A 13,142-nucleotide genomic window follows, 5' to 3' on the forward strand; every position below is an offset into this window, starting at 1 on the left:
AATTTGTAAATTCTATATAGGATTTTTTTTTAATAGATGCCTTTTTGATGGGTATCCACAGTCCAGCCCTAAACACAAGCACTGATTTTTTTTTTTTTTTACTAAACTGACCTTGGCAGACTAATTTCATGCACACAAACAGATTCCATTGAACAGTAGGCAACTGCAGACCAATATCTGTGAGCAACCCTCCCCATGCGTATATTATTAAATGGAAAATATAGTTCAGGCAGGTTGTGCTTTTAGTCAGAATAACAGCTGATATATGGTAAATTCACAGTGAAGCTTACTTTACAGTTACTTGCTTATCCATATAATTTTATTTTGTGTTCCTTCTCTCAGCTTTTTGTGAAGCTTGAGCAAGATAAAAATAATCAATAGCAACAGGAGATACAAAGAAAAATGCATAGAATATTCGAGGACATGATCAAACGATTGCACAGGACTGAGCGTGGCATAACACCTTACCACCCATCAGCTGAGTTAAGGGGCTGCATGCACACTCTTTGCCTACTGTAACTGGAAACTGAAATCTCTTTGCTGCAGCTGTGTCAAGCTAAGACATCATATCTGCAGTGAGGAGGGGGTGTGCATGGCAGGGGCTGTTGGCAAGCACACAATGTGGCTCAGGTGATGAATGGAAACTCATTAGAACGTGGTACCTTAATTGCTTTCAATAATTGGTCAAGATCCTAAGTATGTGTTTTTATTTTGCCATCTATAGCTGTACTAAATTTCTGTCCAGAAAAATCTTCTTGATATGTACATTATCGCCACAAAAATTATCCATAACAAATGGCAGCTCTAACCCCCTTACAACAGCCACTGGACAACCTATATTAGGGTCTCTGTTCTCAGGCATATACTGATTGTATTATAATGCACCAACAGGTCTTAACTGCAAAACTCAAGAGGAAGAGAAAATAGAAGATATCTCTCTTCAGATGAAGCTATAGCTTCCCTTAGCTCATCTCTGAAAGCAAAGGAAAGCCAGATAACTAAGGTTAGTAAGAGTCAGCACTAGTTCTACACAGTCACACCAACCAAGGAGCTCAGATCTCATACTAAATATAAGGTGACTTCTCATTTCTTGTTTTTCGCCTTCTCAGGAACTTATGTAAGGTAAGTTATAAACAACTCATAAGCACAACTCTTTTGTGCTTATGTGATTAAGAAATATATAGTTTAATGGGAGATTTAGCCTTTTATGCTTGGTGATCAGAAAAGCACAGTGTTTTGCTTGTCCTCCTGTCTTTTATACTGGGCATATTTCCATACTTCACAAGCATTCACATTTTCCTATGTATTATGCACACTACAGCTTAAACTGCCTGTTTATAACTGCCATGCACGAACAAGACAAATGTGAAAAATGCATTTTCTAGTCAATTTTATTTAAGAGAGGAAAGTAATCATCTAGAAATGTTGATAGCTACCCTCTTTGCACAGTGCCTCTTGCCAATTTAAATTTTTAAATGTATTTTATACTGTTAGAGGTGAAGTGAGTTATCAATGGAAAGTGTCCACCCCTTTCTCTCAAGGGTTACAAAAGTTTTTAAAAAGACAGTAAAAATACAGCATTAACCTTTGAATATGTATGAAAGGAAAATGTCAGCTGATTGTCTTGGAGACTGAAGTCCTCAGATACACTGAAGACTTAATACTGCACAGAAGACAGAAATAGGGCAGTGGTGTATAGACTACCAGTGTGATAATCTGATTGGGAGAACAGCATTAAGGAAAATGAGAATAGTTTCGTCTTTTATGCCCTTTGAGTCCATGGCTTTTTTCTTGTCTGGCCAGCCATGGGGATAATCAATTCCAGCTGCAGAAAAGGTTCAGTATGTCCTAATTCAGACTTTAGTTTTCAAAATTACTTAACTGACCTAATCCAAAATATAAACTAATTCTGAAAGAGTTTAATTTTAAGGTCAAGCTTACTTATTGATCAGAAAAGTGCAAAAAAAATACTTTCCTTTAGCTGTTGTACTATATTTCATCTTACCCACAGAGGATATCTAATGCCACCTGCCAGATAAAAATTATATTCTGTTAGAAATATATAATCCACAGAGTATTTGCTCTTAAACCAGTTAGAACTTCTCAATTTGGTGAATACAAGGCCTTTAAAAAAGTTTATGAAAAGGATTTCTCCTCACCTACAGAAGAGGGAAAACAAAGGAATTGAGATTTATTTCTGATTTTAGTCCTAGGCAGCCTCTTTTTCCTACTTATTTCAGAAAAGGGCTCTCAAATTTATTACTGGAATTTCAGTTAAAATAACAGAAGATAGGCTTTGCACCTCTCAAAATCATCCCTAGTTCACTCGTTTTAGAAGATACTACCAGTCCTAGAATTGTCACAGTACAGAAGCGTACTTTCACAGGCCTCTGTAGGTGTGGTAATTTAGAAATGTGGTAATTTAGAAATGACTGGCCGTGCACATGGGCACCAAGAGGGATTCAGCTGTTAGGGCCTTTGCACCCATTCCCTTTTCCTGAGCCGGCAGAATTGGCCTGAAAGACAAATGTGATCTGTATGTTGCCAGCTGGATCATTCCTAAGAAATGCCTTTCCAAACTACTAAAAACACTCCAAAAGAGAGTTCTCTTTATCTTCTCCTTTCTCTTTCGCCCTGCTATCCAATCCTAAGTCTCTTTTTCTTCAAATTAAACTGATAACCCTTCCCCTAGCTGATATTAAAAAAAAAAAAAAAAAATCGTGATTCCCATCCATTAATATTTTAACTTTACACTTCAGAAAATATAATTTCTCCCCTCTTCATTTATTTCCTTTTGAAAATAGCCAGCCCTCATTCCTCCTACCTTTATTCCTAACCCTCTCAGTGTTGTTGCTCTTTTCTGTATTACATCTCTCTGAACAGTGGTACCCTATAAGGAATGCAGTATTCCAGTTGAGACCTCCCCAGCGCCAAGCAGAACAGAGCTTTAAATATAATAATCCTTGTAACACTTCCTAAGGTGAACAAGTCACATTATTAACTTCATTGTTACTGTGGTTCATGAAAACCTCCAGAGCAGTGCCCCCTCCAAAGTCTGAATCCACAGGAGAGCCAAACTTACCCCAATGTCATGCAAGTTTTTGTTTCAGATTCCTCTCTTTATATCAACAAAAGGGAGATTAAACAATAAATAATATTATAAAAATCAATACTAAAATGACTGCATTCATCAAACCAGTTTTTACCCTCCTTACTCTGCTGTTGAAGATAACCAACAAAGAAAAAACCAATATGTTCTAATCCCACAAATGCCCAATAGTGATGGCTTTTAGACACTTTTACTTCTCTTGTTTAACACAGGGAAGCATATGGGTACGTGAACATGCATACAATATCTACAAAGACAAGTGAGATGAGATCCGATTAGAGACCTATCTTCCGCTTCTTGCGTTTTGTTTACAAACAACACGAAGTGAGAAGTGGAAGAGGCAGCTGGGTTAAGGCTGATTAAATTGCTGACTGCACAAACACTACAATTTACACACTAGCTACTTAGTAACTGAGAAAGGGAATGGAAAGCTAGGCTGTCTTGAAACAGCACCCAAACCCTGGAGTGTGATGACAAATCGGACATGTGTCTGAATTCATAAAACAGTTTCTAAAGGACAGACCTGCAGTAATCTGATGTTCCTGTAAGCGTCTGGCTGCTCCCCCGAACTTTGCTGTGAAATACAGCTGCATGAGTCCAGATAAGTCCCGGGGTTTTATATTGCAGAGTTCAGATTCCAAGTTACCGATTTCTTATTAAAATGGGGAAAATGTACTGAAAGCAGTAGAGACAAACTAAATTTTCTTATCGATCTGTTCAAAGACAGTTTACAAAATGTAAATTTTATTTACTGACAAACTTCTTGTACTATTTTATCATTTTTCTGAGTTGTTGCATCTACTCAGAACTCTGATTACCATTTTGCAACAGAATATTGAATGCTAGTGTTTATTAATGGGTAATAATGCTCACCCTAGCATTTTATATTGGAATAACTCCACTGTCACCTAAAACTATCATGTCAATAACCAAGATTTAAAATTTCCAAAATAGTTTGAGTTATAGGAAGTTATGCAATCCAAGTCGACATTTACATTTGAAAAGATTTAGGAAGTGTTTTACACTGCTTGTGATGCATTGCTAAAGGAGTATATTCAGAGCTTCTTTCCTGTTTGTGACAGCTAATTCTTTGTCAAAACTGTGAGTAAATATAGGGCCCAGGTTTTTGCATAATTTTAAAAGCTTTTGTCTGTTACAGTCATCTACTTCTTTAGATGGAAATCCTGTTGCGTTTTACATACATAGTATGTTGAATTGGTATTTTTTGGGGAAAGAAAAAGGTGAAAATATGTTGACAAAAACACCATCAGAAAGTAGGATCTATCAGTCCATTTGCTTTAATGAAATACAATCAGCTGAGCTATGAAGATATGGTATGTGATAATAGCTGAAAGAAAGGTGTTGATAAGGGCTTCTTTCTAAAGCTGATAAAGAGCTGTTTGTTAAAAGATGAAACAATGTTGGTAAAAAGCCCATCCATATGATGAGAGAAAGCAAGAAAAAAAGGAGAGATACGAGTATGAAGCAATGGAAAATTTCATTTTCCTTTTTGCCAGAAAGCACTATCATAATGTATCTTTAGTGAATGCATATGAACTAAACTTCCATCACATTTATAGGGACAGGACAGGTTTCTTTATATCCTGCCATTTCAATTTTCTCTTCTCTGCCCCATCCATATCCCTAAAACCCAAGATGTTTCAGAGCTTCTAAAAACTGTTCTGCATTAGCTTTTATTTTTCCTTTATGAGTCCAGTAGCCTACTGTGCCATCAGCTGACTTCCACTTTACCAGCAGGGAATCTCATTTCCACTCTGTCCTATGCATTTTACAGGGCGTCAGTGAACTTAAAGTAAGATGAATATTGTGGGAAATGAATTTACAAGTGCTGAAAATGAGAAACACAGAAGATCACAAAGACTGCACCATCTGTGCTACTTTGTTGTATTGCACAGAGGGACAACTGCAAATGAAATTCTGTGTAGATTGAAAGCTTGCTAATCCCAAATTGATAGCTTGTTCTTGGCACAACCTTGTTTTCCAAGTAGGCCAGTTTGATCTCTGATTGACCTCATTTTCTTGATCTGGCCTTAGAATATAGAACTTCGACTTCTTAACGATGTGCCAAAATACAGAATTCTATGCTGCTGTGACTGAACTTGGAATGGGCTAAAAGTTTAACGCACACAGCTTTATTTTGATCTGAAGCATGAAGTTCTGGGATGACCTTTAACAACACTTCTTGCCAAGAAACTCCAATATGAAACTGAATTACCAAAAAAACAGCTTAGCACACTGTGACAAACTAAACATCACTTGAAAAAAAATTGTCAGCTGCAACTAGGACACTGTCAGCCAAATTCAGCCCAATACTATTTACTTCTGCATTGCTCTGTTTTATATTAATGCTTGGGACAGGAACCTTAGCAGAAATCTGAAAGTTTTGCTGCTAGAAGAGCTGCTGCTGCTCTGTAGCAACCAAAGCAATAAATCTTAAACTGCTCCTTTGAGCTGTTTGCACCTCTGCAATTCCTGTTATCCTGCCTGAGACTGCATTGCAACACGTGCCTGCAGGCCAGAGCACTCATACTTCAGGCCATGACCCTGCTGGTGTTTTTAAGTCTGTGTTGTTCCTCTGGACTCTGAATCATGATTTCCATGTGTGTCTATGATATCATACAGTAATTTCCTTGCAAGTTTCATACTGAAAGTGGAAGCAGTTTCTTCTGTATCACTAACAGTAATTAATCTTGTCCAACTACTACTCTAACTTTTTTTTTAAAGATCCCTGTCACATCCCTGCCGTAGTCTGTGTGAGGATACTAAAAATCAAACTCATCCAGTCCACGTTGTACAAATAGCTGGTGCTCTCTGCTGCTTTTACTTCAGCGTAACCTTTCCACTACATGTTTGGAATTACTGATAAGACTGTGGTTTCAGAGGAATGTTTATCCATATTGTCCCAGATCTACCAACTACTTAGAAGATGGTACTTCACTTAGTGAAGAAAAAACACAATTAGCATCTGGAACTTGCTTGTAAGGGAACTTCTTTTTTTTCTTTTTTTTTTTCCATTTGAAAAATTCATTTTCTGATTGTGACTTATTTACTATTTTTATTTTAAAAGTTTCAGTCAAAATAATTTCCACATGGCTCCCTGCAGCTTTTTTGCACAGGATGTTTAGCAGGAGATTAGGTGAGAGTGAAGCAAAAAGCATAATACAGTGCTTTGAAACAACATACCCATATAAACAATATTTCCTCTACCATCCATACCAACAGAACAAGTTTTGCTTGTTCTCCAACAAATTTATTAGAGCACCTTTTGCTGGTGATACCACCAGAATGTAAAGGTGCACTGGTACATTCATCTGCACAAAACCTTTCATTCTTCTAAATTTAATTCAGCAGCTGTCAAATGGTTAAAGCTTAATTTTTAAAAGTGCTTTTGTAATTCTACTTTTGGACATAAAATATTGATTCAGCCCCACTTTTTGGGGCTGAATCTCTTGTTTTCTACAAAGAGAATAATAATTTAAAATTCCATTGTCACATCTTTTTCTCCAATCTAACATTAAAATCACAGAACTTAAGAAGTGTCTGAGTTGTTAGCCGGTGTTGCTTAAAAGAGCTACACAAATTGATACTGTCTCAAGATGTGGCTCCATAGGCACTTTCAAAGTGTATTTCTAAGACTTGACCAAAAATAACAGGAAGACCATATCTTGGATTCAGCAACTGAAGAGAACCCAATTCTGCTGAACACATCACACTTCAGATATGTGAAAGAGAAAATGAAAAGACAGTAGTGGTCGTGTATATGCTGGTCCTGCTTGGCTTATAAAGAAATCAGAGAACGTGTGTAGTGAGAGTATCTTCCTCACTGAGTGTGAGGGAGAGTATTTTCAAGAGGTCCTTGGAAACGAAAGAAATACAAATGGTTATGCCCACAAATCTGTCTTAAAAAGATGCCTTTTCAAGTTTCAGAAGAACATGATCAGTTGCAGCAATCTTCCCTGTTATTTTTTTACATCTTTCTTGTAAACAATCATGCAGGAGTGGTAAAAACATTTTGTTCCGGTAAAGCACCACCCTTCTGAGGACATCAACATGCTCTATTAGGAATAATCAATTATGCCTCACACACCTGTGTTGGGTAATCCCTGTTTTATCTCAGTTGCAACAAGGAGGAGTCAGAAGTTCAATGATTTGCTCAAGGTCGCACAGGAAGCCTGACAGAGCCCTGAGTCTCAGCTGCCTTTCTCACTATCATCCTATCAGACAAGCACTGAGAACTTTAGAGATACAGTGCTCAGAAAGAATTACCTATATACAAGTGGCTTGTAAGGCAACACTAATAGAAAGAGCTTTTGAAAGGCTGCTAATGAACACTGGTGAAAATATGAGACCTTGTATAGGAACCTAAAGATACATTAGCCTAGAATTCACATTTAAAATTGCATGGCTCTGACCATGGAAAATTTGAAGTCTTTCTTAACTAAGAGTGATGATTTAGTATCATCTGCATGCAGATGAAATGACAGATTGTTATTGCAAGTTTCCAAAAAACTGCTGACATGTGAAAATAATACAGCTTTTTTTTTTTCTTCAATATTTCATTACACAATGTCCATGGTAAAGACTGAGTTGTGTTGATTTCATTTTGATAATTTTGGATCTGTAATGAAAACAGACAAAACTTAAACAGCAGATACCAATGCCACAAATAGTTCTTGAGAGAAGGAAGAGCCTGTATCTTGGGAATCTTACTTTTCACACAGTGCTGCTGCAACACACGTGTATTTGTAGGACCTGTCATTACTGGGTGTGTTGCAGGTTAGTGTTGTTGTTACACTTTGCCACTGATGTCTAGGGTTATGGTTTTTCAAGCCACTCTTACCTTGACTGCGTAATTGTTGAGTGGATCTTTTGCATAAGAAGCTGGGTAGTAAACTGCATCACCGGCCTCGCAGCACGGCTTGTCACTTGTCAGCCTGAAATCCGACCAGCTGTCCACCCCGAATCGCAACTGGTCTTTTTGTCCGGCCATGAACAAGTCTTCACATTTAAGTGCCAGCTTCTTCAGTGAATCAGCATGAAGGCTTCGGATTTTACCTACCACCTCTTCCCGGTTTTCAATTCCTCGATAAAGTGCTTGCCGTTGTGGCTTCTGGACACCTTTGCCCTGCTTAGTTTGTGAGATGCGTCTCCCTGTTAGAGACTCCATGCTATTGGAACACCGGTCCTTAATACTGATAGTGGTTAGGCTGGAAACACTGTTAGTTGCTGAGGTGGTTGCCCTTAGTTTTTCTATAGGCCTGTCCAAGGAATCTCCTGACTCATTGTCCAGGATCTTAAGCTCCAGGCTGACCGAAGAGCAGGCGCTGCTGGCTTCCCAGTTGGTGTCAATGTCATAGGTGGGATTGGCCACAATGCACAGGTTGTTCTCCAGGGCCTGCTTCTGGAGATCTCTGGCAGTTGGCTCTGTGTTAGCTCGCAAAATTGTTTTCTTTGGCAGTGGAGGTGGTGTTGGCTGTAAGTTGTTAATTGTCTCCTGGTCTACTAGTCCTCCAAAGGCAATGGCATCATCCAAAGCTCCCTTCGGTTGCCTGGGCTGTTTGGGAGGTATCATGGCTGCTCTGGATTGTCCTGTGTAATAAGAAGATAATAGTAATAGGAGATTGAAGTACTTTGTGTCTGCTGCTCATATTTGCACTCCGCAAAGAAGTTTAAGGCAAAAAAAAAAAAGCTGACTAGAACCCTCTGAATACTTGAAGAACACCTAAATACATATCTGAAAAGAAGAACTAATTAGAAAGCAAAATTACCAAATCAACATAATGTATATATGTCACATATAGCCAGACTTTATTTGACCGTGGCTTATATCTTAAAATCAGCCTTAGTGCAAGCAATGCTGGCATTTTACATCACATGGGATGACAGAAAGTGCAAGCAAAAATCAAATGTCAATTTTTGCACTCTGGCCAAATTCCAGTTTCAGTAACTATACCCAGTTTCCCATAATTCCTTCTGCAGTCAATTGACTGTAATATTACTCCTCCTTTCCTCTTCAAATTGGTGAACCCTGCTAAGTGCCTTTGTGTACTGTTGGAGAGGTGCACTTCTCTGGCAGGTGAGGTGATCTTGTTTGATGTAAATTCATAAAGGAGAATCATATTTTAAGATTACAAAACCAAAAATATTTTAAAAATATTTTTTAGCCTACAATTTAAAACTCTGCTCCCCACATCCTGACCGCAGCTTTCTCTAATACATTCCTCTTACTTGCCATGGGTGCCTTTGCTGGCAATATTATGGTCATAGATAATCTGACCTAGATTCAGTCAAGAGATTCGTGTATGAAACCTGCCATTTGGAAAGCACGAGATTTCCACTGCCAGACTTGTTTCAAACATTGGTGTGCTTCTAGGGAAGATAAACTTCCCATCATGTGTTTTGGATGGTTTTTAGAGAGGACAATTATGTTTTATAACTGCCAGAGTCCTTGGAAATAAAGAATAAATCAATGACAATAATGTTAGAGAGAATAATAAAAAATAAACAGATAATACAAATGACCAACTTGCTGCTCTGGGAAAATTAAACAGTTGTTACTCATATCAAAACAAGATTTTACCACTCTTAAAAATCAACTGCTATTTCAGAGGAATTATTTTATAAGTTTTCTACTACTCCTGTGAGGTTCATTGACTATCATGGTAAGGTAAGAAGCCAAATTTTACAGTCGCAACACAACGGACATGAAATGGATGCTTTCTGTAATTGCAGTTGATCATCTTTTCTAATAAGGGAACAGCAATTTGACCATTTATAATATGTGCTGAATCTTTATAAAGAGAGGACCAAACTGGAATACTCAACCAAACTGGGAGATCTCAGAATTTTAATTAAATCACTTTGGTCCATAAAAATAAATGACACCACAGTCTATGAAAAGGAAAAAAGATAGCTTCCTTTACACTTTAAGATATGTTGTTACGGTTTTTATGAATACTACAGAATCGAAGATCCTCTTGGCCAGGATGCACAAAAGCCTGGAACACTGTGTTAGAATGCTGAAAAGAACTTCCTAATTTCAGAAGACAAGAGAGGACTGTATTTTCAGATGTATCCACAAACAAAATAGCCTTGGCTCTTGAATTCTTAACCATCATTTTCTTTTCAATCATTCCAAGGAGATGACATCACAAATGAAAGTTATGTCTCTATCTTTTGTTTAAGCCCAAGAAACACTCAGAAGAGCCTTATGGATTTTGTGATAAGCCTGGATATTCCAATGTTAAAAAACTGACTTTTGAGCAGGAAATTCTATTAGCTTTGTACATACCTGATCATCAGGGAAGATTGCATAGGCCCTAGGTCATTGCTTTTTAACTACAACAAAATAAAAATGTTCAAAGGCTCTCTCTCTCAAATTATTATCAAGGTTGCTTAAAAAAAAAAAATCAACACTCGGGACTCTTCTACTGCTCCTTCCTGATCTCAGTGCTGCAGTGAGCGTGCTCTACACCATCAGATGTGCTGCAGTGTGTAACACTGGTGCCACTTGAGCAGTACAGTAACTCTGTCAGGTACCTTTTGCAGAGACGAAGAGGGGCACAATTTAGAGTCAAAAGCAGAACTGACGTCTGTGTGCTACACACACACACACCCAGATGCCACAGCCTTTTGCATAATCCTGAGACAAGTTCATTTCTACTTTGTATCCAATTTTCTTACTCATCCAAACATGTATTCTTTCACAATTGCTTACTCTTACTAAATCTGTGACCTGTGTACTACTCCCCCTGCAATATTCCATGCTGAAGATCACTTGTCTATTTTCTCAATCTTCCCCTCTTCCCCACTGTGCTAAAATAGCCCAACTGCTGGGGTTTTGAGAAAGGCTACTATTTCACAAGGCAGTTTCCTAATATGCATTTCTTGTGTGACTTGCTAATCCAACGACTGCACAGATGCTAGAAGCAAGCAGCAAGAAAAGAAATGAGAACAAGATGCACATATCAGGCAGTAGCAGCAGAAGCCCTCTCCAAGAAAGGTAAGAGTTCTAACAGCATTTCTTCTTGATTCTCTTGTGTCTGCTTTAATGGCCCTGTTGTCCAAAAGAAGAGTGTTGCAACTGCAACCAGTGACTTTTGCTACCTGTTGCTTTTGCATAGCTATTGGAACTGTGACATCAAAACATAATTGAAGGTTTTCATAACCAGAGTTGTCTTTGCAGATGTCTGGTGGGGATGGCAGGATCCAAAAAACTGCATGTACAAGTCATTATGTGGTTCCATTTCCAAGTATTCTCAGCTGAGGAAAAGGAGTTTGTAAAACATGTCATGTTACAGTGTAGTTTCTCCCCACAAGAACAAATTTTCCACCTGGAAATCTATCCATCTGTATTACGTGTTTGAAAAGCTTCATAACTGGACTGTTTTTTATGCTGGGTTCTTAACAGCACACATCTCTTTCATGCCCATTGGGCCAGTCTTTCCAGCTCAGCTTGCCCCCAGCATGTGGTAATACTACATGGCTCACATTTTTTAAAAATGTGTTGTCTAGCAAGAAAAAGTTGTTTTAAATTTTGTCCCTGTCAAAGGCACAAGAATGTTCTTTCGCACACAAGTACTGGCAGAGCATTTGCTTCTTTTTCTTGCCTATCATCTCCTCCTCCCCTTGCATGCTTAAAACCCATCGTTTCCTTACCTACAGCATGGACTCCAACATTACAAGGCTTAGCCTGAGCTACACTCTCAAAAGGCAAATGAAAAGGAGGAACAGACACAATACTAGGCCTGACTATGGCCACGGCAGTTACAGGGTAAAAAAAGAGATATACACAACCTCTCTACTCCTGTTGAAGTTTCCTCCTGTTTATACACCCAGGAACATCCTGGGCTCTTTTATCCTGTCATCACAGTACAGCTTCAGGTTTCCTGAAAGCCCCAAGTCTTTTATGTTGTATCTGATTCTTAGAGTAGAATCCTCTATCTTGTAAGGCATGCCTGCGTTTTTTGTTGGTTGGTTGGTTGTGGTGGGTTTTGGTGGTGGTTATTTTTTGTTATTGTGTTTGTTCATTTGTTTTTTTAATTCCTAGATGTGTGATTTTACATGTTAGATGAACTAACAAATACAGCCCGTATTTTATACATGAGCTATTCTCAAATTTTGCATCTGCAGTTTGGTTCCTGATAAATAGTTGCTGGCACACTTGCAGTTTCTGTGGGCAGGACTGTAAACTGATGATGGGACAACTCCTGTGGGAGCAGAGGAAGGCCAAAACCAAATATATTCGAGGACAGTACCTGATAAAACTACTGCCTTGACTTGCCATTATTTCTGTTCATAAAATTTCATGTGACATACCACAACTGAAGACTAGACATTTATCAAAGTAAGGACATCATATTATCTGCTTTTCAATTAAAAAAACAGAATATGTATTAGATTAGTATTTTAAAAGAGAATACTGTGCATTATGCTGAAAATTAAGAGTTTTACTTAATATATTTTACAAACTACAGACTGTAGCGTGTGGCTATAAAAAGGTAACTGTAGATACAAATGCAGTTGAAGTTACATCAAACATGATTTAATGTAATTAGTTCTCGTATTATCCTTTCTTTCAGTTATACACACCAATATTTGTTCATTCCACAAAATCTGTGACTTTGGCGCTCCGGTGATACAAGATGTGAAAACAAGTAGGAATTATTCCATATGCCCTGCTTAGCAATCTCTTGATAGCTATCTGAATTAGAAAGTGAGGTTGCTCGAATAAACCAGATAAAAGTTTGAATGGCAGCCAGAGAACTCAGTGCCATTTAGGGTAGCGTTGCTCTTAACAACAAGCAGCAAGCTTGCCAAGACAGACCAAGTCAAGCCTAAAAGTTAGTTTAACTCTTTCATACTGAAATTTACTTTGGTGACAGCAAATCTGAAAGTGACCCGAGGATGAGGAGAACATTTTGCCTAAACTGCAAAGGGCTTCAGTTTTATTTGGTTTTACGAAGAAGCATTCACACAGAGGAAAAACACTGACAAAAATGAGGATGGGTGG

The 13,142-nt window shown here is 38.1% G+C and overlaps 1 protein-coding gene and 1 long non-coding RNA gene across 9 annotated transcripts in view; one reads left to right on the forward strand and one right to left on the reverse strand.

The window, feature by feature from the left end:
• Window positions 1-13,142, reverse strand: part of PEAK1 (pseudopodium enriched atypical kinase 1) — a 110,496-nt gene that overhangs the window by 7,423 nt on the left and 89,931 nt on the right. For all 8 annotated transcript variants that reach the window (XM_065847504.2, XM_065847500.2, XM_065847502.2 and 5 more), the window contains one exon: window positions 7,971-8,719. In XM_065847504.2, the coding sequence (XP_065703576.1) occupies window positions 7,971-8,719 (749 nt within the window). The remainder of the gene's footprint in view (window positions 1-7,970; window positions 8,720-13,142) is intronic.
• Window positions 907-12,615, forward strand: LOC139828920 (uncharacterized). Its single transcript, XR_011740998.1, has 3 exons — window positions 907-1,003; window positions 11,050-11,132; window positions 12,263-12,615. It is a non-coding gene; the product is annotated as an uncharacterized lncRNA (long non-coding RNA).

Source organism: Patagioenas fasciata, chromosome 12 (genome assembly GCF_037038585.1).
Source record: "Patagioenas fasciata isolate bPatFas1 chromosome 12, bPatFas1.hap1, whole genome shotgun sequence".
In the NCBI taxonomy this organism is placed as follows: domain Eukaryota; kingdom Metazoa; phylum Chordata; class Aves; order Columbiformes; family Columbidae; genus Patagioenas; species Patagioenas fasciata.